We start from the raw sequence: 27,927 nt of genomic DNA, 5'->3' as shown, positions 1-27,927 counted from the left end.
TGAGCAGACCATAATTTTCTGCGAGACTGATTTATTAAGTGGGGAGTCCGAAGTGCTTCTCAAAGGGTAACAATGGCCTCGCTAGTTTCAGCTCTCGACTCTTGGACCTGACAAAGTGACTCAGTTGCATGTATTGCATAAGTAGGATAGGTGTTTGTAAGTGGTGCGGGACGATGTCGGTATATGGTCGTAGTTGTGTACCGTCCAGAAAGTCTGCTAGGGTAAGTAGTGGGGTGCCCACACAGCCCAGAAAGGAAGTCCTACCCATCCCTGGCTGAAAAGAGGGATTGTCCAATATGGGGATCAAGGGGCCATTGGGTTCAACCAGACCAGACCTTGCTACATATTTTCTAAATGTCACCGACAGCTCTCTAGTGGCCCAGGGTAAACGTGAGTGTTACGCCGAGCACTCCGGGTCCCTGCTCCTCTACGGAGCACTCGCGGCGTTCTCCTCCGTGCAGCACCCCGGTCAGACCCGCTGACCGGGAGCGCTGCACTAGTGTCACCGGCGGGGATGCGATCCGCGTAGCGGGACGCGCTCGCCCGCGGATCGCATCACAATCTCTTCACCTGCCCCGTCCTCCGTCTGCTCAGTCCCGGCGCGCGCGGCCCCTCTCCCTAGGGCGCTCGCGCGCCGGCTCTCAGATTTAAAGGGCCAGTGCGCCATTGATTGGCGCCTGGCCCAATCAGTACCTGCACCTGTGCCCTCCTTATAAAAACCCACTTCCCCTTCCTGTCATCGCCGGATCTTGTTGCCTAGGGCCCAGTGAAAGCGTTTTCTGTGTTCTCAAGCCTGTGTTCCAGACCTTCTGCTGTTGCCCCTGACTACGACCCTTGCTGCCTACCCTGACCGTCTGCTACGTCCGACCTTGCTCTTGCCTTGTCCTTCTGTCTCAGCTGTCAGCTGGGGTTGAGTCGCTATCGGGTGGAACGACCTGGGGGTTACCTGCCAGTGCAAGTCTATCCCACTTTGCGGCGGGCTCTGGTGAAAACCAGTAACCCCTTAGACTCCATTCCCCTGGTACGGCCCACGTCATCACCCCACTGACACAGAGGATCCACCACCAGTGTCCTCGCTGCATACCTATCCGGATCCTGACAGTGAGAGGGCTGACTCCTGTGTAGCCCCTGTGATTAGCCACGGAAAGTGAACACCTGTTTGGCCGGCAGAGAGCCTCTCAACCCCCACCCACCTCTTAGAAGTGCTACCATGTATAAGGTCCAAAAATCGAGTCATCATAGCAGCAATATAATAGGCCCTACAGTCCGGGACCGCCAGTCCACCCTCCCTCCTCCGTCTCGTCATAATCCTATTAGCTATCCTCGACTGTCTACCCGCCCATATGAATCTTCGAAACAGGCTCTCTAATCTCTTGAAAAAGGTAGCGGGGAGCGCCACCGGGACCGTCAGAAATAAGTAGAGGAGTCTAGGGAGAACATTCATTTTTAGGATGCCTGCTCTCCACAGCCAGGAGAAGGTGCCCGTGGACCATCTCTGGAGATCATTGTCCAGGGCCGCTATCAGGGGCTGGAAGTTAAGTGCGAAGCTATCCATGAGGTCTGCCGGAACCTGCACCCCCAAGTGCTTTATGGATGTGAGATTCCAGCGGAAAGGGTGTTCTTGTTTAAGTCTTTCTACCTCGGCTCCCGGGAGCGTGATGTTAAGGGCTACGCTTTTTGAGAGGTTAACCTTGTGGTTGCTGAAGTGCGAGTATAACTGGATAGCTCGGGAGATGGCTGGAAGGGAAGTGGAAGGTGACGTCACGTATAAGAGTAAGTTATCCGCGAAGGCGGAACAGAGGTGACTCTCCCCCCCCTGACAGAAACCCTCTATGGATGGGTCCGCTCGGAGCGTGGTCAGCAGATGTTCCATGCATAACACATAGAGCAGTGGGGAGAGAGGGCACCCCCGCCTCGTGCCGTTAAGGATGGGGATTGGCGAGGAGAGGGAGCCGTTAACCCTCACTCTAGCTTGTGGGTCCCTGTAGAGCGCCATAACCCTCCCCAACATTATTGGGCCTAAGCCTATCTGTGTGAGAGTGGCCCTCAGAAACCCCCAGTCCACCCATTCAAATGCCTTCTCGGCATCAAGTGATAGTAGCATCAGTGGCTGACGGCTCAATTTGGCATGGTGAATGATCGAGAACGCTCGAACAGTGTTGTCTCGTGTCTCTCTCGTTTTAATGAAGCCTGATTGATCTGGGTGGACCAGGGGGCCGAGAACCTGTGCCAGTCGGTCAGCCAGCAATTTAGCAAACAGCTTGGTACCAACGTTCAGCAACGAAATCGGTCGATAACTGCCACACAGATTGGGGTCCTTGCCGTCCTTGGGTATTACTGTAATGTGGGCACTCAGAGACTCGGTAGGGAAACCAGAGCCCGGGGGAATGCTATTGAAGGTTTCACAGAGGAGGGGAAGCAGGCCATCCTTAAACGTTTTATAGAATTTGGGCGGTGTATCCATCCGGGCCTGGACTCTTACCCAAGGGCAAATTAGTAATAGCCACAGACAGTTCCTCCTCTGTGAAAGGAGCTTCCAACAGCGTGAGGTCTGTCTCTGTCAATCGCAGGAGGGCAGTTTGGGTCATGTAATCGGTCAGGGAGGGCAGGGGTGGAAGGTGAGGAGCGGACGGGACTGGGGGCGGGAGATTGTACAGTTCTCTGTAGTAATGCTCAAAGGCAGATAAAATTTTGTTAGTAAGGTAAGTTTTACCAGTCCTAGGTGAGGTTATGGATGGGACATAGGGCGCTGCTCTAAGTATTTCCCTGGCTTGTTACCCCATTCATAAAAGGCTTTGGAACAGTGTTGCCTGTAATATTTGTATTTGTCTTTTAGCAGTTTACATATATCATGGCGTGTTTTGATCAAGTCTCTGGATTCCTGCTGGGATCCTTTATGTAGGGCCTCCAGGGAGCTCAGCGTCACAAAGAGGCGCCTCAACTTTTCCGACTTCTCCTCTCTTCAGGCGAGCACCATGTCCAATCAAGATCCCTCTGAGCACACTTTAGATCCCACTGTGTCGGCAATGGCGTCTCGTCTGAAGCATGGTCGGCCCGGAAATTAGCGATCGCTGTCTTTAAGGCCGTCAAACATAGTGAGTCCTGCAGTAATGATTGATTAAGTCGCCAGTTAAATTGAGGTTTGTTAAGTGAAGGCATATGAATTGTGCAGGAAACAGGGGCATGGTCGGATAGGAATACGTTACCAATTTGGGTGGAGGAAACCCTGGGAAGATAAAAGTTTGGGAGGAAGACATAGTCCAGTCTACTGTAGGAATTGTGGGGGGTGGAATAATGGGTGTAGTCCCTATCCTGGGCATGTTGGAGACGCCACACGTCACACAGCTGCAACGAGTGCAGAAGAGATCGCAGCTTAGTTGTCGGTAGGGGATAGCTGAATGCCGTGTAGAAGTGTCCAACAATGGCTGGAGTGGCAAGTTGAGGTCTCCCCCCAGCACCAGCATGCCCTGTGTGAATGAGTCCAAGTCCTCCAGCGTCCTCAACAAGAATGGCACTTGAGCACTATTAGGAGCGTAGACAGTTGCTACCGTCACCACCTGGGCCAAAATTTACCCTTTTACGAAGAGATAGCGAGCATTCGGGTAAATCTTCACATCCAGCACGTGAAAGGGGAGGGTGCGGTGGAAACCAATGGAGACCCCTTTTGAGCGGGACTCTGAATTTGTACTATGAAACCAAGTAGGAAAGTAGCGACCGAGGCTTCCCGGAATGTGACCTGACTTAAAATGAGTCTCCTGGAGACATACTATCTTAGTTTTCTGTTTGTGTAAATGATATAGAATTTGTGACCTCTTCTCTGGAATATTAAAGCCCTGAACATTTAGTGTGGTTACCTTCAAATCAGCCATCGAGGAATCGGCGTGTGGGTCTAGAGCAGGACGTGCAGAGGTCTAGCGGAGACGCAGGAGCTACGGGCGCCTAGAAAAGGAGAGGGAGGAAAAAGAGGGGGGGAGGGTAAGGGGGGGGGGAGAAGAGAAAAAAAAAGGGGGTAAGTACAACAACCTATAAAGAAAAAAAGCAAGTGTACTTGCGAGTAGATTCTAAAGGCAGACTAGGGCAACTGCCAATCAGGTGTAAGTAGCCAACCAACCCTAAGTGGAGGGGGGGGGGGACGAATGTGGTCTAGTCCTAGGGAACAGACACCCGTGTAAGTAGCAGGGAGTCTGAGATTACATGCAGGGCAAGTCCGCCCAACAGCAGCCTTTGGTGCGCAAATGAAAGGGCTCACAGAGGAGCTCAGCTTATTGCTTGGCACGGGGGAGGGTGCAAGTAAACTAGCTAGGGGCTATAAGAGGGCGGGTGGGATCTGCGGTACAAAGTAGTTCGCCCAGAGTGTGACTCGGATGGGGACATCACACAGGTCATGTCAGCATCATAGGGGAGAATGGAATACAATCTTTGGAGGTGCTCCGGTGAAGCCCTGCAAATCGGCACTGGATGTTAAGTCTCTATGTCCTCGTTCAGGGAGGTTGTCGCCTTTGCCTCTGCGGGAGTGGGCCTCCAGGCATGGGCCGTCTGGTTGCGGACCTCTGAGAGGCCCTCAGCGCCGGAGGAGGAGCATAAGGATCCCTCAAGTAGGCCACCCAGTCTGGGAGAGTCAGTGAAGGAAGTCCCAAAAGTGAGAGGAATGAGGGCAGATCTCCAGGGTGTCGGAGGGAGGCGGCCACATCCCCCGCGGTGACATGTAGGGCAAATGGGAAACCCCATCTATAGGGGATATGCCTTTCTTGTAAGAGTCCAAGCAGGGGTCGTAAGAGGGCTCTCTGCCGCAGAGTACGTCTCGACAGGTCTGGATACAATTGCAGAACAGCACCGTCAAAGTCAACATTCCCCCTCTGCCGCACTTTTTGCTCTTTCAGGGTATAGCGATGGATACGGCAGATAACATCACGCGGGTGAGCTGGGTCAGCGCTGGGCACTCGCAATGCCCTATGCACCCGGTCTATCTCTATATGGGTATCAGGTGGACAACCCAGGAGTAGATTGAAAATCCCTACGACCATGTGGAGAAGATCTTGAGCTCTGGTTGCCTCCGGTAGACCACGTATGTGTACGTTGTTCCTGCGGTTCCTATTCTCCACATCGTCCAGGTGGTCTGCTAAGGCATGATGGGTGGAGGTTTGAGCGTTTAGAGCAGTCTGCATTTCTTTCATTGTGACAAGTGCATTACCCTGAAAGTCCTCCAGGGCCTTAACCCTCTCCTGCAGGTCAGACACATCTTGTTTTACAGGCTGCAAGTCCTGACGCCATGCATATTTTAGGTCTGAGGCCATGGCGGATATGTCAGATTTGGTGGGGAGCAACGCTAAAAGCACTTGTAGTTCACGGTGTCCTTTCAGTAGGGCCACAGCTTGAGCAGGCGGAGGGAGAGAGGAGGATAGGTGCACACTTTCCTGAGCAGACGGACCCCCCAAGTTGCCAGCATACCAGGGGGCCTGGGGTTTCATAAGTACCCTTAGCCCCTGGTAGGCAGCTGAGGGGCTAAGTGAGGGGTCAGGGGAGGGCGATCCCTGAGGGCTTCTGAAGAGTGAAGGCAGGCTCTGTGATGGAGACTGAGCCCCGTCACTGAAGGAGCTGGGGGATGGCGGCAGTGCTGGAGTCCCAGGTGACTGGGGACCAGGAGGCACTGTGTAACTGACCTCCGCAACCTCTGGTGGGGGCGCATCAGTAGAGCCTGTGTCCCGAGGCGATCCAGCAGGCAGACGTGCCGCATCACTTCCTGTCCCCGCTGCTGCTGCACTGGAGGAGAGTCCCTGGCTGGTAAGGTAGCCAGGGAGGGTTTGTGCTGTGTCCGATTTGGCTGATTAACGGGTGTCGGGTGGGAGATCTCCATCTGCACTGCTCCCATGCTGGCCCTGCGCTGCCTAGTAGCTGGTGGTGAAGGGCGGGAGTCCGGACTGCCGGCGCTTTCCGCGCCATCTTGGACTGGACGGGCATCTTGTTCGGCGACTCCACGAGCGCTTGTTGGGGTCCAAAATAATGGGATATCGTCGTGCCCGCGGACTGTGGTATCCCCGATGTCTGTCCCCTTTTCCTCAATCGTCGTGAGCCCATGAAAGCAGGTTAAAGCCCCCGTTATGACGGCCGTAAGGACGGAGCTCTGGGACCCTGCGTCTGCTTCCTAACATAGCTGGCCACGCCCCTCTATGTATACTATTTATTTTATAGTATTTTATAATATTGTATATTACATTATTATTTTATAGTGTTTTATATTATTTTATAGTATTTCATAATATTATATATTACGTTATAGTATTTTATATTATATTATTTTATAGTATTTTATATTATTTTCCTTCCTTTTTAGCCAAAGACTATGAATAATGCAAAAAGAAGGGGGATGAGATAAGATCCGTGCCCAGTCCCTGTCCTCATTAATAAATCCTTCGACACATTTCCAATTATTCTCAGTTTGGCTCTAGAATTATTACAGAACATTCTAATCCATTTTACTAATCTTTCCTCAAGTCCTCACCTTCAGAGCAGAACTCCCATAAATTCCCATCAATGACGCGGACCACTATGCAGACACCGAAACTTTCACGAATAAAGCCGATTTATCTAATGGAGAATTTACCTTCGCTGACCCGATTGCTGAGATCTTTGCCAAAAGATTAAATTATAAATTTGGGTTTAATAAAGAAATTGGATGATAAGGATCCGTGAGAAACCAAGTGGTCTACTCGAATGGGTGGTCCAAGGACATGTGACCAATCGAAAAATGTTTATTGCATTACCATTAAAGGGGTTCTCTGCCCCTAGACATCTTATCCCTACCAAAGGATAGGTGATAAGATGTCTGATCATGGGGGTCCCACTGCTGGGGACCCCGCGATCTCAGCTGCAGCACATAAGACATCCGGTGCACGGAGCAAATTTTGCTCCGTGCCAGATGACTGGCGATGCAGGGCGGAGGCTCGTGACATCACACCCCCTCCCGTAGACTTGCTTTGAGGGGGCGTGGTCGTTACATCACGAGCCTCCAGTGCTGAACCCAATGCTCTAAACGAACAACGGGTGCAGCGAGTGCCGGTCCAGCGGCGGGCACACATCTCTAAAGGGGTACTCCAGTGCTCCAACGTTCTGAACACTTTGTTCAGAATGCTCGAAGCCGTAGGCCGTGATGGTGTCGTCATAGTCACGCCCCCTCGTGACGTCCCACACGCCCCATCCCATAGACCTAAATGGAGGGTGTGTGACGTGACGACATGAGGGGCGTGGCCGTAACATCACAACCACTGCCACAGGAACCCGGTGGGAGATCGCTGCGGGAGATCAAGGGGGACCCCAGCAGGATAAGATGTCTAGCAGGTGCCCTGATCAAACACCTTCCTACAGTTTCCTAATTACAATGCTTCTTACAGTTCCTTGATATGCCCCCACCCCCCCTTCTGTTCCTGAGATATGAGGGTTTATAGTTTGACAATTCCGGGAATCAGTCAGATGGGCGGGGCTTAGTTTTAATAATGGTGTGATGGGAGGGGCGGGATTATACAGTCTGAGGTGTGATAGGCGGGATCATATAATTATATCACCTGATATTCACTCCATAATTAAAATGAGGTCCTCACCCATCTGACTGATTCCCTGAATTGTCAAACTATAAACCCTCATATCTCAGGAACAGAAACTGTGAGAAGGGGTGGGATCAGAGAACCCTATTATATTTAATGACTGTAAAATCTTAATTTTTGGGGGGGTTGGCCAGCGGTCCTCTTCCAAAGCGAATCTGTCAAATGGAAATTGCGCATTAAGCCCCGGCATAGTAATTTAGAAGACGATAAGATAATAGCTTTGAATACTAAGTCTTTGTTCCTAAGTCTTTGAAGTCTAAGTCTTTGTTCCGCGGAAGAAAGCACTTTTATGTGCCATTCAAGTGTCAAAGGGGTGTGGTCTAGGGTCTGCTGTGTCCTCTCACCCCTTGATAGACAGATATATATTAATTGTAGTAACTATCCCATACACTCCTTTACTGTATATGCGGCTACTAGTTCTGCAGGAAGGCTATTCCATGCACCCACTACTATCCCAGTAAAGAAATACTTCCTCATTACTGCAGAAACCTTCCTCTCTATATAACACTATGTCCTCTATATAACACTATGTCCTCTATATATAACACAACACTATGTCCTCTATATATATAACACTATGTCCTCTATATAATACTATGTCCTCTATATATGACATTATGTCCTCTATATATGACACTATGTCCTCTATATATAACACTATGTCCTCTATATAACACTATGTCCTCTATATAACACTATGTCCTCTATATAACACTATGTCCTCTATATATATATATATAACACAATGTCCTCTATATATATATAACACTATGACCTCTATATAACACTATGTCCTCTATACATAACACTATGTCCTCTATATATAACACTATGTCCTCTATATATAACACTATGTCCTCTCTATATATAACACTATGTCCTCTCTATAACACTATGCCCTCTATGTCCTCTAAGTGAGATATCACCAGTGCTCAGTACAGCGGCATGAGCACCTCCCTCTTTTAACTACTAATACCTCTCCCTATACACCCATGAGCACCTCCCTCTTTCAACTGCTAATACCTTTCCCTATACACTCATGAGTACATACCTCTACTGCTATTACCTCTCCCTATACACCCAAGAGCACTTTCTTCTACTGCTAATACCTCTTCCTATACACTAATGAGAACTTCCCTCTACTGCTAATACTTCTCTCTATACACCCATGAACACTTCCCTCTACTGCTAATACCTCTCCTTAAACACCCATAAGGGGACTCTCTCTCTCTCCTGCTAATAAATATCCCTATACATACACTCATGAGAACTTCCTTCTACTGATAATATCTTTCTATATACATGCAGGAGCACTCCCCTCTACTGCTAATACCTCTCTCTATACATCCAGGAGCACTTCCCTCTACTGCTAATACCTCTCCCTATACACTCATGAGCACTTACCTCTACTTCTAATACCTCTCTATACACACATGAGCACTTCCCTCTCTACTGCTAATACCTCTCTCTATATATCCATGAACACTTCCCTCTACTGCTAATACCTCTCCTTATACACACACATGAGCACTTCCCTCTCTACTTTTAATACATCTCTCTATACACACATGAGCACTTCCCTCTACTGCTAATACCTCTCTTTATACACACATGATCGCTTCCTTCTGCTTCTTATACCTCTCCCTATACAACCCTGAGAACTTTCTTCTACTGCTAATACCTCTCCTATCACACACATGAACACTTCCCTCTACTGCTAATACCTCTCCTATCACACACATGAACACTTCCCTCTACTGCTAATACCTTGGCCTATACACCCATGAGCACTTCCCTCTCTACTGCTAATACCTCGGCCTATACACCCATGAGCACTTCCCTCTCTACTGCTAATACCTCTCCCTGTAGCAGCTGACAGATTCGGATTAGAAAGTGCCACAATTATCCAGAAAAGTTGTATATGACAAATCAGGTCTCGTAGATCTGTATGGAACCCCTTCCAAACTCTAACATTAAGAGTGTTAAACCTAGCCTTACCCTAACAGTAGACTAACCCTTACCTTGCCTAAACCAAAACTTACCCTAACCACATCCTTATACTAACCCTACCCTTACCCAAAACTAACCCTAACGCTACTCTTAACCCAACTTTACCCTAACCCTATCTTACTCCTACCTTTACCCTAACCCCATCCCTAATCTTACCCTAGCCCAAAACTAACCCTAGCCTAACCTTAAGCCAAAGCTTGGTACAGTTCTTAGAGGTCATATGACCAGGAATGATGTCATGTGAAGTAAACAATGAAGATTCATGACTGACAGCAAGCAGAGATCCTGAGGAATATTGGAAACCTGTTTAATGTTTTATTATTTATGGAAACTGATGATGAATTAAACATTAGGGGGGGGGGAGGGGATGATCCATAGTTTAATCCTAGAAAGTAAAAACATTTATCTGAACCGAGAATCTCCCTTCAGAATCCTCCAGGAACCCTTCACCTTTACCGTCTGGTGTTTTTGGAGATTCTTCTAGATTTCGGCTTTTCACGGCTCCATTATGTTTAAGAGAATTGAGTTGTGTTTCCTGAAGTAAAACCAACACATGAAAATCTCTTCAGGGAACATTTGTGGAGAATAATTCGGCGTCTGTGAGACAGAAAGTTGGCGCTTGTGATACTGTCGGCTCAGGTGCATCAAGAGGTTTGTCAGAAAGTCGAAATTTACTCGTCTATTTCTTATAGCGGATGAAATGCGAAGAGACGGTGGAAATATATTGAGCCTCATGATTTATCTACAAAATCAGAGTAATTGGAGCCAATATGGATCACGGCTGAAGATAATTCACTGCAGCTTATAGGGACAGATTATAGGGGAACCCAGCAATATTAAAGGGGTACTTGGGTGGAAAACTTTTTTTTTTTTAAATCAACTGGTGCCAGAAAGTTAAACAGATTTGTAAATTACTTCTATTAAAAAATCTTTACCTTTCCAGTACTTTTTAGCAGCTGTAAGCGACAGAGGAAATTCTTTTCTTTTTGCATTTCTTTTTTGTCTTGTCCACAGTGCTCTCTGCTGACACCTGATGTCCGTATCAGGAACTGTCCAGAGCAGGAGAAAATCCCCATAGCAAACCTATGCTGCTAATGAGATACCTCCGATGGGGGGGGGGCTACCGAAATACCTCCGATGGGGGGGCTATTGAGATACCTCCGATGGGGGGGGGGGGCTACCGAGATACCTCCGATGGGGGGGGCTACCGAGATACCTCCGATGGGGGGGGGGCTACCGAGATACCTCCGATGGGGGGGGGCTACCGAGATACCTCCGATGGGGGGGGGGGCTACCGAGATACCTCCGATGGGGGGGGGGCTACCGAGATACCTCCGATGGGGGGGGGCTACCGAGATACCTCCGATGGGGGGGGAGCTACCGAGATACCTCCGATGGGGGGGGAGCTACCGAGATACCTCCGATGGGGGGGGAGCTACCGAGATACCTCCGATGGGGGGGGAGCTACCGAGATACCTCCGATGGGGGGGGAGCTACCGAGATACCTCCGATGGGGGGGGAGCTACCGAGATACCTCCGATGGGGGGGGGGGGGGGGAGACTACCGAGATACCTCCGATGGGGGGGGCTACCGAGATACCTCCGATGGGGGGGGGGGCTACCGAGATACCTCCGATGGGGGGGGACTACCGAGATATCTCCGATGGGGGGGGCTACCGAGATACCTCCGATGGGGGGGGGCTACGACTACCGAGATACCTCCGATGGGGGGGGGCTACCGAGATACCTCCGATGGGGGGGGGGACTATCGAGATACCTCCGATGGGGGGGGGCTACTGAGATACCTCCGATGGGTGCTACCGAGATACCTACAATGGGGAGGGTTAATAAAATACCTCCAATGGGTACTTCTGAGATACATCCAATAGGTGATACCGAGATACCTCCGATGGGTGGCTATTGAGATACCTACAATGGGGGAGGGTTAATAAGATACCTCCGATGGGTCCTGGGTCTCCCACAGCAGCATAAATGGCGTATAAGCCTCCACAAGTCTTCATGATGTTCCCCCTTTGGCCCCTTTGTATGTAGCCTCATACATTGCAGCAGAACATGTAGTTTGGGATATTACTCTTTCCAGTACACAATGTGTCTGTCTATTGGCCGCAGAGGACATCAGGATCCCGGATCTATATCCACGAGGAAAAGCAACCGCTGCAAACCAGACAGAAATGACAAGGAGCAGACAGGAGGACATGAAGGACAGTATAGAGGTTATCTGCATAATATAGAGGGAACGAGGGGCGGGGCATGGGGAGGTCAAAGAATCATAAAAGGAAATAAACAACAACGTCATAGGAATCAATATAATGCATCATTTCTATAGAGCAGTGTTTCCCAAACAGGGCGCCTCCAGCTGTTGCAAAACTACAAATCCCAGCATGCCCGGACAGCCGACGGCTGTCCGGGCATGCTGGGAGTTGTAGTTTTGCAACAGCTGGAGGCGCCCTGGTTGGGAAACACTGCTCTAGAGAAAGATTCTGCGGAGATTTGAGTTAGGGATTTGTGTATTTGCATTGCACCAAATTTATTGGATATTTACTGTATTTTCTTATTGTTTTCCCTCGGCCACTGCTGATGCCTCCAGGTTAAAGGGGCACTCCCGCCGTACACTTTTTCTTCTCCCTCCAAGGTACTAGGGGTCGATCCGTCACATTGGCGCTCAACCAACCACTGGCCGCAGAAGTGTCCGAAACATATATTACAAGCTAAAATGTAACACCCAATAATTGTTCTGAGATCATATAAAGATATATTAATAAATATATTGTACACAACAAGACGGGACAGAGGAGAAAAGGAAAAAAAGAGAAAAAAATGGGGATATGGAGAAAAGGCAAAATACAAGAAAATAATTTAAAAAAATTATAATAATATTGTTTTGTTTTTTTTGCTTAAAAAAATAAAAATAAATAAATGTAAATAAGATCCCTCCTGTCCAGTCGGAGACGCTCGTGTCCCGCTGATCTCTTCACATACATCGTGACTCACCTGTCAGTGACGTGATCCGGTTTGAGGCGGTTCCTTATGGCGCTCAGCATTAACCCTACAGTGACCGGGCTTCCTATAGGCCCCAGATCTTTACTTCTAACAGATGTCGGTCTCCGGCCTTCAGAAGAATGTAGTTCGGGTGCGGACAGATTTCTCTTATAAAAAAAATAAATAAATAAATAAAGTTACATTTTCTGAAAATATTAAAAGTTCTAATAATTCCATAAACACACGGGGGTCATTTTAAATATCCCCCTCCCCCCCCCCCATGTACATAATGATTTACTTTACCATTTTTCCCTTATATGTATCCATGTGTTTTCACCTGTCTAAAAAGCTTTGGTGCACTGGAAATGTGTGTGAAAGGGTGCGAAAATGCACCAAAATGTGTAATTTCCCTAATAAAAGTGAAATATTACAGCCTGGATTTCGCCAAAAACAGGGCAAACAATTTCATAAATCAGTGGGATTGAAAAAAAAAAAAATAAATTAAAAAAATTAAAAAAATAAAAGTAGCGGAATGATCGGAGAAATTAGGCAAACTGTGGCGCATTTTCCCCTGATCTTTTCCTACCAATTGTACATAGGAATCCAATAGTAAACGTGGCCATGGTCCTAAAGTGAATCTGTCAGCAGAACGTACAGATATAACCTGCTGACAGTGTTGGGTAGACGGTTGTGCCAGGAGACATAATAGACTTAATAAAACATTATAATAATAGCGCAGTGCGTGGTCTTAAGGGGGTTATCCAGGAAAAAAAAAATATTATATATCATCTGGCTCCAGAAAGTTAAACCGATTTGTAAATAACTTCTTTTAAAATTGTTTTAATCCTTTCAGTACTTATGAGCTGCTGAAGTTGAGTTGTTTTTTCTGTCTAATTGCTCTCTGATGACACGTGTCTCGGGAACTATCCAGAGTAGAGGCAAATCCCCATAGTAAATCTCTTCTACTCTGTGCAGTTCCCGAGACAAGCAGAGATGTCAGCAGAGAGCACTGTTGCCAGACAGAAAAGTCAACTTCAGCAGCTGATAATTATTGGAAGGATTAAAGAGGTACTCCGGTGAAAACCTTTTTTCTTTTAAATCAACTGGTGGCAGAAAGTTAAACATATTTGTAAATTACTTCTATTAAAAAATCTTAATCCTTCCTGTACTTATTAGCTGCTGAATACTACAGAGGGAATTCTTTTCTTTTTGGAATGCTCTCTGATGACATCAGGAGCACAGTGCTCTCTGCTGACGTTATAATAATAATAATAATAATGCTTTATTTATTGTTGTCCTTAGTGGGATTTGAACCCAAGTCCCCAGCACTGCAAGGCAGCAGTGCGAACCACTGAGCCACCATGCTGCCCTTAGCATACATCTGCTATGCACGGTTGCTAAAATGGACAGAGATGTCAGCAGAGAGCACTGTGCTCATATTGTCATCAGTGTTCCAAAAAGAAAGGAATTTCCTCTGTAGCATTCAGCAGCTAATAAGTACTGGAAGGATTAAGATTTTTTAATAGAAGTAATTTACAAATATGTTTAACTTTCTGCCACCAGTTGATTTAAAAGAAAAAAGGTTTTCACCGGAGTACCCCTTTAAGATTTTTTTAAATAGAAGTAATTTACATATCTGTTTAACTTTCTGGAGCCAGTTGATATAAAAAAATAAAAATAAAAAAAAGTTTTTTTCCTGGAATACCCCTTTAAATGCCTAGAAAACCTCTTTTATCAGCCAAGAGTCAAGGAGGCTTTCCTAAGGCACTGTAGTGCCCCGAACCTGGAACGGATTCCACTCATCTTGACCTGATTCATATACATGCTGTCATATAGGGCAGAATCACTTTCCCTCCATACCTGCAAATCCAGCCGATACAGTGGATCCCCAACTTGGCGCCAATAAGCAAAACTGTACATGTCATGAAAGGGGGCAGCAGGGAGTTAAGTGAGCCCTAAATGTCCCCAAAACTGCTGACCCTTCCTACTGCCCATCAATGGATCGACAACCACGAAGACAGTCCCTATGCTGCGCTAAAGTGCATGGGAGTCAAGTCAAACAAAACTAAGGGCAGTACATGTCGGGAAACAAGTCAGGAACATAAGAGGTTAACGTAATAGCAAACAAAGAGAACTATAATCAAAATACATGAATACTACAAAAGCAACAAACACATATATAAAGCAACGGACAAGACTATACAAGCAGGATATAGCACAAGGACATGCAGTACTAAACCGGAACCTAGGAAAACGGCAGATATGAAAATAAGAACAAGAAAAGATATGAACAATAATAATAAATTCAGATAAATTCAGGAATGAAGGGAAAGCAAGAAAGACTGCAATCTATACACTATACAAGACATAAATCTAATACACAGGAAAACTGATCAGACATAATGGACTTCCTAAAACATCATCATAATAGAGCAGTGAGTGGTCTTAAAGGGGTTATCCAGGAAAAAAAATAAAAAATATACTGGCTCCAGAAATCTTAATCCTTTCAGTACTTATGAGCTGCTGAAGTTGAGTTGTTCTTTTCTGTCTAAATGCTCTCTGATGACACCTGTCTCGGGAACTGTCCAGAGTAGAAGCAAATCCCCATAGCAAACCTCTTCTACTCTGTGCAGTTCCCGAGACAGACAGAGATGTCAGCAGAGAGCACTTTTGTCAGACACAAATATATATATATATTTATACACACACACAGAAAAAAATACAAGGGGCAAAGCGATGGATCAGATATCAATAACAGCATGTCTGAACAGAACCCAAAGTACGAAATGCAGAATATAAATATACACAGGCACAGATTCAAACATACTCCTAGATAGACGGATTAGCACAAAGCTTGGAACAGGATTCTATCCTAGGAGATCAAGGATCCAACAAGGTCAAACAGGACTGATACAAAGGCATAATGTGAACACGGACTAATATTCTTAAAACTCAGGCAAAACTGAATAATAGCTGAACATGGGCGGGTCTAGACAAGGAACAGTAAATATATGCAATGCAAGAATATTAAAACCAGATAAAGTACTGAACAAAGCAGGATAAAATCATAGACAGGACAGATAACCATGGTCAGATTAAAAGAAACATGGACAGAGTAACAGAGCCGCACCTGAAGAATCTTACATACCCTCCCAGAGCTGAAGGGCTGGAAGCATTAACTCTTGCATTACCAGAGAGAAATTAACACAGAAACGGTTCAGACATAAATGGAATGTCCGCACAGGCCCCAAAGAAGAAAATACCCAAACACGGACATTACAGTATGGAGGTCGGGATACCGGTCAGAATACAAAGAGTTAACTAGCTAGAACAAGCAGACAAGAAATCAGGATTATATTTTAAGGCAAAGTAATTAAGCAGGAATGAGAGTATTGGCAAAACAGGTTACCTGGAGGATATAGAGGAAGAAATAAAGGTGAGTGAACAGGTAACTGAAGTCAGAACACAGTGATCACATAAGACTAAACACAGAAATACAAGGGGCAAAGCAATGGATCAGCACCTATACAGATCAGGATACACAATTACAGGATAACACAAGAATAACCATAGTAAAACAACACCAGGTAAAGGGGCAATGCATGGAGCAATGGATCAAGACCTATATCATGGATAAGTTCAAAACCAAACAGGACTGAATACAAGTCAGGATTCTATACAGAGCAGGATACACAGGTTCTGGATCACACATGACTAAACATAATGAAACAACACCCGGTGTAGGGGCAAAGCAAGAAGCAATTGATCAAGACCTTTACCGTAGTGAAGTACAAAACACAAACGGTTCTCAATACGAGTCAAGATACAGGTCACAGATATAAATACAAACTAAACAGAATTAATCCTAACAAGTACAGACAGATCACAAGACAAGCAGGACTAGCCTTAAAGCTAAACAACGGGTTAGAACTACAAAGGCTAAAACAAAGTAAAACGTCTGAACTGAAACCAACAGAACTAAGCATGAAATACCCCTCCTCAGCTGCTGATTGGTCTATAACTCCTCAGAGAGAGCAACATGCAAGACCTGGCCAGGTGCAAGCATTACACATACACAAGATTTCAACAGGGCTCTGTGCTGGCAGCCAAGCCCTGTATGTGTAGACTCCAGTGTTGGAGCCCATGGTAAACCTTCTGCACAGTGATGGACATGACCCCTCCCCCCCCCCCAGACTTTTCTCATCTCTTCTCTATACATGTGCTTGGGCATATTATCTGTCCGCCGAGATGTTTTCATGAATATTTTACATCCCTTTCAGGATATTAATCTTTCATTTACATCACCAAAACATGGCGTTTGTGCATTTACTTGTATTTAGATGAAATATTCAACATTCTCTGGGTTTCTGTCATTAAGGCGATTTTACCCGTTATTGTCGTAGCGCAGTTTATACCGCTACATTTCCATAAACTCGTTCTGATCTTCAAAGAGATTGTAATTCCACATTTATAGGAGACGAGAAATAGGGGGCGACATGGGTGCGATATTCTGAGAGGGGGGTCAGCTTCTATAGTAGGGTTTTCCAACCCGGGTGCCTCAAGCTGCTGCAAAACTACAACATCCAGCATACCCGGACAGCCAACGGGTAGGTTGGGCCACTACTAGATAGTGTCCCTAATAGATAGGGCCACTAGTAATAATGCCCCCAGGTAGGTTGTAGGTAGATCGTGCCCCGAATAGATAAGGCCTCCAGTAATAGTGCTCCCAGGTAGGAGATGCCCCCAGCAGGTAGTGCCCCCACTAAATAGTGCCTCCAATAACAGTGCCCCCAGATAGGTGATGCCCCCAGCAGGTAGTGCCCCCAGGTAGGAGATGCCCCCAGCAGGTAGTGGCCCCACTAGATTGTGCCTCCAGCTGCCCCCGGATAGCCGTTTACGGTGCCCCGTGTGGTCCGCTGACGATCACTTACCTGTCCTCGGGGCTCCGGCGCGTCCTCTTCGGGATCCCCTGCATCGTCAGCGCTCTCCATCATCGTCATCACATCGCTGCGCACGCCGTCCCGTCATCCAATAGGAGCGGTGTGCGTAGCCACGTGATGGCGGCGACAGAGTGAGGATGCCGGGGAAGCAGAGGCCTTGCTGGAGCGTCGGGGACACCCCGGGGACGCGGCGACAGCGATGGACGGCAACATCCATGGCAGCGGTGACGAGCGGTGACGGTCCGGAGCGGCGGGGACAGGTGAGTATAACCTCCAATACGAGTGGTCTTCAACCTGCGGACCTCCAGATGTTGCAAAAGTACAATTCCCAGCATGCCCGGACAGCCAACGGCTGTCCGGGCATTCTTGGTGTTGTAGTTTTGCAACATCTGGAGGTCCGCAGGTTGTAGACCACTGTCCTATACTTTACATTGCACGGATCCCACAACAAACAATGGTTCATTTGGAACGGATTCCCATCGTATGTTGAGGGACCACTGTAGTCTACGCAGCCTGTACACGTATATTGCGTATGCTCTCCGCGTAATGTACGTACAGAATCAGGAGACAGCAGTCTTCTGCTTCTGTGCTGGGGCTGCCGCAGGGGGGGGGGGGGGTGCAGCTGGGGCCCGGGCTCCTGTGGCAGCCCGTGCCCCTTACTGGGGTACTGGCTGTACCCCCCTGATGGCAGCCCTGAGGAAATGTAAATGAAAACCACAAATTTTGGAGGGTTTCGTTTTGACGCTGTACACCTTACGGTAAAACTTACATGTTTTCTTTATTCTGCATTCAATTTTTTTGCATACGTTACTATTATTGTACTGATTTAAAAAAATCTAAAATTTTTTTTTTTATACAAAATTAGGATGTTTAATATCGCCCTATTTTGACCACCTCTAACTTTTCCATTTTTCTGTGAACGGGGCTGTATGAAGGATCATTTTTTAGCGCCATGATCTGTTGTTTTTTTTTAGTACCACTTTTGTGTAAATGCGACCTTTTTTAAGCGCTTTGGGAAATGTGATGTGACCAAAAAGCAGCAATTCTTGATCATTTATTTTAGTTTTTACGTTTACGCTGTTTACCATATAAGACCATTAACATTATATTTTCATAGATTGGACATTTACGCATGCGGTAAAACCAAATATTTTTATTAATTATTATTATTTTTTAGGCTTTTTAAGGAAATTAGGGAAAGGATGATTAAAATTTTTATTGAGGGAGGGTCTTTTTCACATTTTTTTTAGTTTATTTTTTTAACTTTTATTTCTAACTCTCTATATCCCCATAGGGGACTATATATAGCAATCATCAGATTGCTAATACTGTTCACTGCCGAGCACAGGTATAGCACTGATCAGTGTTATCGGTGATCTTCTTCAGTGGTCTGCTGGAAGGCAGATCAGAGCAGAAGACCCCGGGAAAGCGAGGGGACCTCCATCCGCCATCTTGGCTAACCATGTCCCTGTGGCTGTGCCACAGATGATTAGAACAGCCACTACAATCGCCACACTGCCGCAGATGCTGTGATCTGTATTGTCCGCCATTACTGGCGGGTCACGTGCTGCTGATAGCGGCTGGGACCTGCCGTGCATGTACATGTACAGGACATAAATGTACGTCCTGGCGCACAAAGTACCAGCACATCAGGACTCACACTTACGTCCATTGTCGTTAAGGGGTTAATGCTACTGTGCCTTTAACTGCTCTGTAAGAGTTAAATGTTTTTCCACTGTAAAGAACTAGTGAGTAGCCAAAGCAATAACCAATCAGGTTGATTCTATCCTTCCTCCGCCCTAGTCTCATAAAACAGGGAGGGGCCCTAAGTTAGAGCAGTCCAGCTCGAGCCAGAGTTAAGGAATGACCCCAGCTACAGTCTCCTGCTCTCGTCCCTCATGGGAGTAGGCCTCAAGTATTGTCCACCTGTCACCTGTTCCAGCGTAGGTGAACCTCTTTCATGCAGATCCCGCCACCCAGGGTAAAGTCAATTTGTCTCAGAAAAGCTAAAAGCTTTCGGGAGAATAGCATATGTCTGACGGGCCCCATAGCAGACTTGGATCAGGGTGTGGGAATCCTCCGGGCAACACCTATCCCTTGTGGCCTCCCTGGAGGTAAGCATTACAAAGGATACTCTGTCTGTGAAGAATCCAGCTTGTGTCAGCCATCTCCTGCCAAGTGTCACCAGTCCGTGTCAGTCCTGAGTCAGGTCAGTCTAGAGTGTCTTCACAAGCACTGCAAGTCCCAGCATCTCAAGTAAACTGCGACTGTGGCTTCTCACTACGTTCAGTGCACCAGAGTAACCTTGTCTCAAGAATTGGTTCCCCAAAGTCCCTGCATGGGAGGAGTTATTTCCCGATACCGATGACTACTTACTTTAGAGCAGTGGTGAGTGAACTGGATCTGCAGGACTACTACCACCAACATTTTCACACACCAGTTTATACCACACTCCAGGTATCATGAACCTTCACCAGCCAGTCGAGTATCCGAGTCACAGTAGTCCACACTATTCATCCCCCTCCACTTACCACAACTTTAAAGGGGTAAAACTTTTTTAATTCAACTGGTGCCAGAAAGTTAAACAGATTTGTAAATTACATCTATTAAAAAAATCTTAATCCTTCCAGTACTTATCAACTGCTGTTATGATCGATAGGAAGTTCTTTTCTTTTTGAATTTCCTTTCTGCCTGACCACAGTGCTCTCTGCTGACACCTCTGTTCATTTTAGGAACTGTCCAGAGCAGGAGAGGTTTTCAATGGGGATTTGCTCCTACTCTGGACAGTTCCTAAAATGGACAGAGGTGTCAACAGAGAGCACTGTGGTCAGACAGAAAGGAAATTTAAAAAGAAAAGAACTTCCTGTGGATCATAACAGCAGCTGATAAGTACTGGAAGGATTAAGATTTTTTTTTTTTTTAAGAAGTAAGTTACAAATCTGTTTAACTTTCTGGCACCAGTTGATTTAAACAAAAAGGTGACCCCCCCCCCCCCCCTACAAGTAACCTGTGCCGGGCGGACACCACACTGAACACCCAGGTATTAAACCACTCTGATTCTGTTTTTCTGAGGATTGTGAAAACACAACAACAGGGAAGGTGTATAACTGTAGATATCCTGATCCCATAGAGATAGAAGCAGCAGTATACAGATAGAGCTGGAGGGGAGGTGTATAACTACTATATATCTTGATCCCATAGAGATAGCAGCAGTATACAGATAGAGCTGGAGGGGAGGTGTTTAACTACTATATATCTTGATCCCATAGAGATAGCAGCAGCAGTATACAGATAAAGCTGGAGGGGAGGTGTATAACTACTATATATTCTGATCCCATAGAGATAATAGCAGCAGTATATAGAGCTGGAGCCGGGAGGTGTATAACTACTATATATTCTAATCCCATAGAGATAACAGCAGCAGTATATAGAGCTGGAGGGGAGGTGTATAACTACTATATATCCTGATCCCATAGAGATAGCAGCAGCAGTATACAGATAGAGCTGGAGGGGAGGTGTATAACTACTATATATCTTGATCCCATAGAGATAGCAGCAGCAGTATACAGATAGAGCTGGAGGGGATGTGTATAACTACTTTATATCGTGATCCCATAGAGATATTAGCAGTATACAGATAGAGCTGGAGGGGAGGTGTATAGCTACTATATATCCTTATCTCATAAAGATAGCAGCATTATACAGATAGAGCTGGAGGGGAGGTGTATAGCTACTATATATCCTGATCCCATAGAGATAGCAGCAGTATACAGATAGAGCTGGAGGGGAGGTGTATAACTACTATATATCCTGATCCCATTGAGATAGCAGCAGTATACAGATAGAGCTGGAGGGAAGGTGTATAACTACCATGGTATATATACTGATTCCATAGAGATAGCAGCTGCAGTAAATAGATAGAGCTATAGGGAAGGTGTATAACTACTATACAAACTGACCCCATAGACATAGCAGCAGTATAGAGATAGAGCTGGGAGATGTATAACTACTAAATATATCCTGATTCCATAGAGATAGCAGCAGTATACAGATAGAGCTGGGGAATTTATAACTACTATATACCCTGATTCCATAGAGATAGCAGCAGTATACAGATAGAGCTGGGGGATGTATAACTACTATATATCCTGATCCCATAGAGATAGCAGCAGTATACAGATATATATCTGTCTTAAAGTAGTTAAAGTAAGAAGTAGGTCAAGTAAGACTAAAGGTTCATCTTTTACGGCTCCTAGGGGGTGGAGTATTAAAGATATCTGAACAGCACCAATAGGAGAAGGTCCATGTCCTGCTCCTCCCCCTCCACCCTGTAAATACCACCCTGTATACATTTTGTCTTGAATATGTACTGTATCAATCCTTCTAGACAGATCATATTGAGTAGATCAGTTGACACGGACCCCACCTTCTCATTCCTCGTTTGGCCCCTTGAGGAGCTCGGACCGCTCTGCTGGGTCTTCATAGGATACGGATGAAAAGCAGGAAACCCCCAAATATCCTACAGAGAATCAGTGAGGAACAAAGGATTGTTAATTGTTCTGCATAAATATTTACATCCCAGTAGATAAATGTGTAAACATATTTATTACCTTTTTTTACTTAATTCAAAAGTTCCAAAAAAATATATATAACTATTTTCTAAAGGGATCCTCTTATGTTAAACAAGCAATCTGATTGGTCAGAGTAATGTTATTGAGCAGAAGGAGCACAACAGGAACGTGGAAGAAGATTCAGCGTATCCTGAATTTTATTCATTTAAATGTCTTTTTCTTCATGGTTTTGAAGTCCAGTGGGTGATTGTTATCACTGAGTAGAACCGCCCACTGGACTCCCAAGCCTAGAACCCATACATTTCACAAAGCTATATATTACCTGAAGAATGTACTGTATTGTATATATCATCTGCTCAGCTCCTCCTGCTCTATAACATGATACCTGCAGATTGTACTGTATTGTATATATCATCTGCTCAGCTCCTCCTGCTCTATAACATGATACCTGCAGATTGTACTGTATTGCATATATCATCTGCTCAGCTCCTCCTGCTCTATAACATGTTACCTGCAGATTGTACTGTATTGTATATATCATCTGCTCAGCTCCTCCTGCTCTATAACATGATACCTGCAGATTGTACTGTATTGTATATATCATCTGCTCAGCTCCTCCTACTCTATAACATGATACCTGCAGATTGTACTGTATTGTATATATCATCTGCTCAGCTCCTCTTGCTCTATAACATGTTACCTGCAGATTGTACTGCATTGTATATATCATCTGCTCAGCTCCTCCTGCTCTATAACATGATACCTGCAGATTGTACTGTATTGTATATATCATCTGCTCAGCTCCTCCTACTCTATAACATGATACCTGCAGATTGTACTGTATTGTATATATCATCTGCTCAGCTCCTCCTGCTCTATAACATGATACCTGCAGATTGTACTGTATTGTATATATCATCTGCTCAGCTCCTCCTGCTCTATAACATGTTACCTGCAGATTGTACTGTATTGTATATATCATCCGCTCAGTTCCTCCTGCTCTATAACATGTTACCTGCAGATTGTACTGTATTGTATATATCATCCGCTCAGCTCCTCCTGCTCTATAACATGATACCTGCAGATTGTACTGTATTGTATATATCATCTGCTCAGCTCCTCCTGCTCTATAACATGATACCTGCAGATTGTACTGTATTGTATATATCATCTGCTCAGCTCCTCCTGCTCTATAACATGTTACCTGCAGATTGTACTGTATTGTATATATCATCTGCTCAGCTCCTCCTGCTCTATAACATGATACCTGCAGATTGTACTGTATTGTATATATCATCTGCTCAGCTCCTCCTACTCTATAACATGATACCTGCAGATTGTACTGTATTGTATATATCATCTGCTCAGCTCCTCCTACTCTATAACATGATACCTGCAGATTGTACTGTATTGTATATATCATCTGCTCAGCTCCTCCTGCTCTATAACATGATACCTGCAGATTGTACTGTATTGTATATATCATCTGCTCAGCTTCTCCTGCTCTATAACATGTTACCTGCAGATTGTACTGTATTGTATATATCATCCGCTCAGTTCCTCCTGCTCTATAACATGTTACCTGCAGATTGTACTGTATTGTATATATCATCCGCTCAGCTCCTCCTGCTCTATAACATGATACCTGCAGATTGTACTGTATTGTATATATCATCTGCTCAGCTCCTCCTGCTCTATAACATGATACCTGCAGATTGTACTGTATTGTATATATCATCTGCTCAGCTCCTCCTGCTCTATAACATGTTACCTGCAGATTGTACTGTATTGTATATATCATCTGCTCAGCTCCTCCTGCTCTATAACATGATACCTGCAGATTGTACTGTATTGTATATATCATCTGCTCAGCTTCTCCTGCTCTATAACATGATACCTGCAGATTGTACTGTATTGTATATATAATCTGCTCAGCTCCTCCTGCTCTATAAGATGATACCTGCAGATTGTACTGTATTGTATATATAATCTGCTCAGCTCCTCCTGCTCTATAACATGATACCTGCAGATTGTACTGTTTTGTATATATCATCTGCTCAGCTCCTCCTGCTCTATAACATGTTACCTGCAGATTGTACTGTATTGTATATATCATCTGCTCAGCTCCTCCTGCTCTATAACATGTTACCTGCAGATTGTACTTTATTGTATATATCATCTGCTCAGCTCCTCCTGCTCTATAACATGATACCTGCAGATTGTACTGTATTGTATATATCATCTGCTCAGTTCCTCCTGCTCTATAACATGATACCTGCAGATTGTACTGTATTGTATATATCATCTGCTCAGCTCCTCCTGCTCTATAACATGATACCTGCAGATTGTACTGTATTGTATATATAATCTGCTCAGCTCCTCCTGCTCTATAACATGATACCTGCAGATTGTACTGTATTGTATATATAATCTGCTCAGCTCCTCCTGCTCTATAACATGATACCTGCAGATTGTACTGTTTTGTATATATCATCTGCTCAGCTCCTCCTGCTCTATAACATGTTACCTGCAGATTGTACTGTATTGTATATATAATCTGCTCAGCTCCTCCTGCTCTATAACATGTTACCTGCAGATTGTACTTTATTGTATATATCATCTGCTCAGCTCCTCCTGCTCTATAACATGATACCTGCAGATTGTATTGTATATACAATCTGCTCAGCTCCTCCTACTCTATAACATGATACCTGCAGATTGTACTGTTTTGTATATATCATCTGCTCAGCTCCTCCTGCTCTACAACATGATACCTGCAGATTGTACTGTATTGTATATATTATCTGCTCAGCTCCTCCTGCTCTATAACATGTTACCTGCAGATTGTACTGTATTGTATATATCATCTGCTCAGCTCCTCCTGCTCTATAACATGATACCTGCAGATTGTACTGTATTGTATATATCATCTGCTCAGCTCCTCCTGCTCTATAACATGATACCTGCAGATTGTACTGTTTTGTATATATCATCTGCTCAGCTCCTCCTGCTCTATAACATGTTACCTGCAGATTGTACTGTATTGTATATATAATCTGCTCAGCTCCTCCTGCTCTATAACATGTTACCTGCAGATTGTACTTTATTGTATATATCATCTGCTCAGCTCCTCCTGCTCTATAACATGATACCTGCAGATTGTACTGTATTGTATATATAATCTGCTCAGCTCCTCCTGCTCTATAACATGATACCTGCAGATTGTACTGTTTTGTATATATCATCTGCTCAGCTCCTCCTGCTCTATAACATGATACCTGCAGATTGTACTGTATTGTATATATCATCTGCTCAGCTCCTCCTGCTCTATAACATGTTACCTGCAGATTGTACTTTATTGTATATATCATCTGCTCAGCTCCTCCTGCTCTACAACATAATACAGGTTCCCTTTAAGTATAATAAAGCATTTACCATTGTGCAAGGAAAGCATCTTGCAGACTTCTTTTTATTCTTTCTTGATGCTCCAGCATATAATTACTCTTGCAGCCAAAGAGAGTGGCCAGCGAGGGAATACAGAGATCTGTGCGCTAAAACCTTCACAAGTACATTGAAATACTGAACACCTATAAAGTCCAGGCCTGTGCAGAGAGACTTTCACCCATTTGGATAACAACCTGGTCTATAGATTTGGGCTTATTTATATTATTTTATTTATATTTTATATATCTATATTATATATATATATATATATATATATATATATATATATATATATTACATAAAAAGATGTTGCAGCACTCTCCAAAATAGTGAAAAAAAAAGTTTTCACTATTTTGGAGAGTGCTGCAACATCCTTTTATGTATGTATCTAATGGACTTTGATCGGGGCTAAGGACGCTGGCACCAAATCTGGGGTTGGCTACGTAGTGCTACAAACCTTTTTGGTTTTATATATATATATATATATAAATATATATATATATATATATATATATATATATATATATATATTATATATATACACACTCCAGAAGTTGGGTGAGCAGCATTACTCTGTATTTTGCAAGAAGTGTATTTGGGTGCCGACGGCACAGCCCTGGTCACGTTCTGTCAGTCTGGTATATGTAGAGAAAACATCCGCAGCACTCCAAGTAGAAAATAAAGGTGATTTATTCTCCCATAGTGATACAGCGTTTCACTGGTCTCACACCGGCTTTTTCAAGCATGCTTGAAAAAGCCGGTGTGAGACCGGTGAAACGTTGTATCATTATGGGAGAATAAATCGCCTTTATTTTCTACTTGGAGTGCTGTGGATGTTATATATACATATATATATATATATATATATATATATATATATATATATACATATATACATATTTGTTGCAGAATTGTCTTACACTGAAAATCTATTTCCTTTATCTGATCAGGTTAATTTCAGCAGCAAAGCAAATAGATTCCTGTAAATGTCATTTAAATGTAAAAGACAGTCTGCAACACATTGTAGCCCCTGTACGTGAACATCTCTTTATTGTGTAGTAAAGATACCACAGAGGCCGTCCATGAGACTGCTATGGGACTTGTGGGGAGAGGGAGCCCCGCCCATGAGGACCCCATACTTATTGCAATTGGTGCAAAAGAAAACCTGTGCAAGCCTCTAGAGCAGTGGTCTCCAACCTGAAGACCTCCAGATGTTGCAAAACTACAACGCCCAGCATGCCCGGACAGCTAATGGCTGTCCGGGCATGCTGGGAGTTGTAGTTTTCCCAACATCTGGAGTCCACAGGTTGAAGACCACTGCTCTAGAGGAAATAGATTGCTAGTAAATAAGGGGCAGGCCGGGTCGCTCCTGCTAGGAGTCCATTTAAATTAGTCACCTCATGTGCCGTCACCTGCTGTCAGAAGGGGGCACCACAGAGGTAGCTAGAAAAGGGAGGGAGTAGGGTGCATGCTCTTGGGTCAAGCCAGCTACTAATGAGATCACTCCGATGCTGCTCATTTAACTGTTTAAATTACATGATCAATAGAGATTATGGCATTTGAAAAGTTTTCATCACACATCTTGTTGTCCAATCAGCACCCCCACATGTCATCGCAGGGTTCCGATTGGCTGTCAGGGCAGCCAGAGACCATAGCTAGGCCTTGCTGCCATAACTCAGCTATTGATCTTGATCAGTAGAGCACCGATCTAATAGATTAATGTTATGCGAATGATTGCTTATCAATGACCCCAGGGAAAGGGCTAAATATAGTTTAAAAATCAAAGTATTTGACAAATAGAAATAACAATTAAAATCACCACTTTTTCCAAATTAAACATTTAAAAAAAAATAAACATATTTGAACATGTAGAACGGTCCAAGTATTAAACATAACTTATTTATTTCTGATCCCACACAGTCAAGTGCATACATGCAAAAAAAAATAAAAAATGTAAACGCTAAAATTGCTGTTTTTTGGTGACATCAGATCCCCCAAAAAGTCTGTAAAAAGTGATCAAAGTGTCAAAACTGCACAAAAGTAGTACTGGTAAAAAATACGGCTCATGGGGCCACTGTATATATGCAGTATATATCACTAGATGACTACCCAGCGTTGTCTGGTTTTTCCTACCAAATCTTTATGGGGGAGAAAAAAGCAACAAAAGAGGAAACTTTTGTCCTCATATCCTGACCTTTTCTTCCGACCTCATATCCTGACCTTTTAGGTGAGGGTGTGGCATGTGGGAGGGGTGTGGCATGTGGGAGGGGTGTGGCATGTGGGAGGGGTGTGGCATGACTGACACACTCACCAGAAGATGCAGGGCTTGGAGGAAGGTTCTGGAAGTCCTATATACTTGCATGGG

At 44.8% G+C, this 27,927-nt stretch overlaps 1 protein-coding gene across 1 annotated transcript in view; it reads right to left on the bottom strand.

Moving 5' to 3' along the window:
* Positions 1 to 27,927, bottom strand: part of LOC130275293 (uncharacterized) — a 97,421-nt gene that overhangs the window by 4,104 nt on the left and 65,390 nt on the right. The window contains exons 4-5 of the mRNA XM_056523107.1: positions 21,974 to 22,066; positions 12,620 to 12,774 (exon numbers count right to left, since the gene is read on the bottom strand). Coding sequence (XP_056379082.1) covers positions 12,620 to 12,774; positions 21,974 to 22,066 — 248 coding nt within the window. The remainder of the gene's footprint in view (positions 1 to 12,619; positions 12,775 to 21,973; positions 22,067 to 27,927) is intronic.

Source organism: Hyla sarda, chromosome 6 (genome assembly GCF_029499605.1).
Source record: "Hyla sarda isolate aHylSar1 chromosome 6, aHylSar1.hap1, whole genome shotgun sequence".
NCBI lineage: Eukaryota > Metazoa > Chordata > Amphibia > Anura > Hylidae > Hyla > Hyla sarda.
Note: the sequence above shows the minus strand (reverse complement) of the source record. Positions and strands in the feature narration are given on the sequence as shown.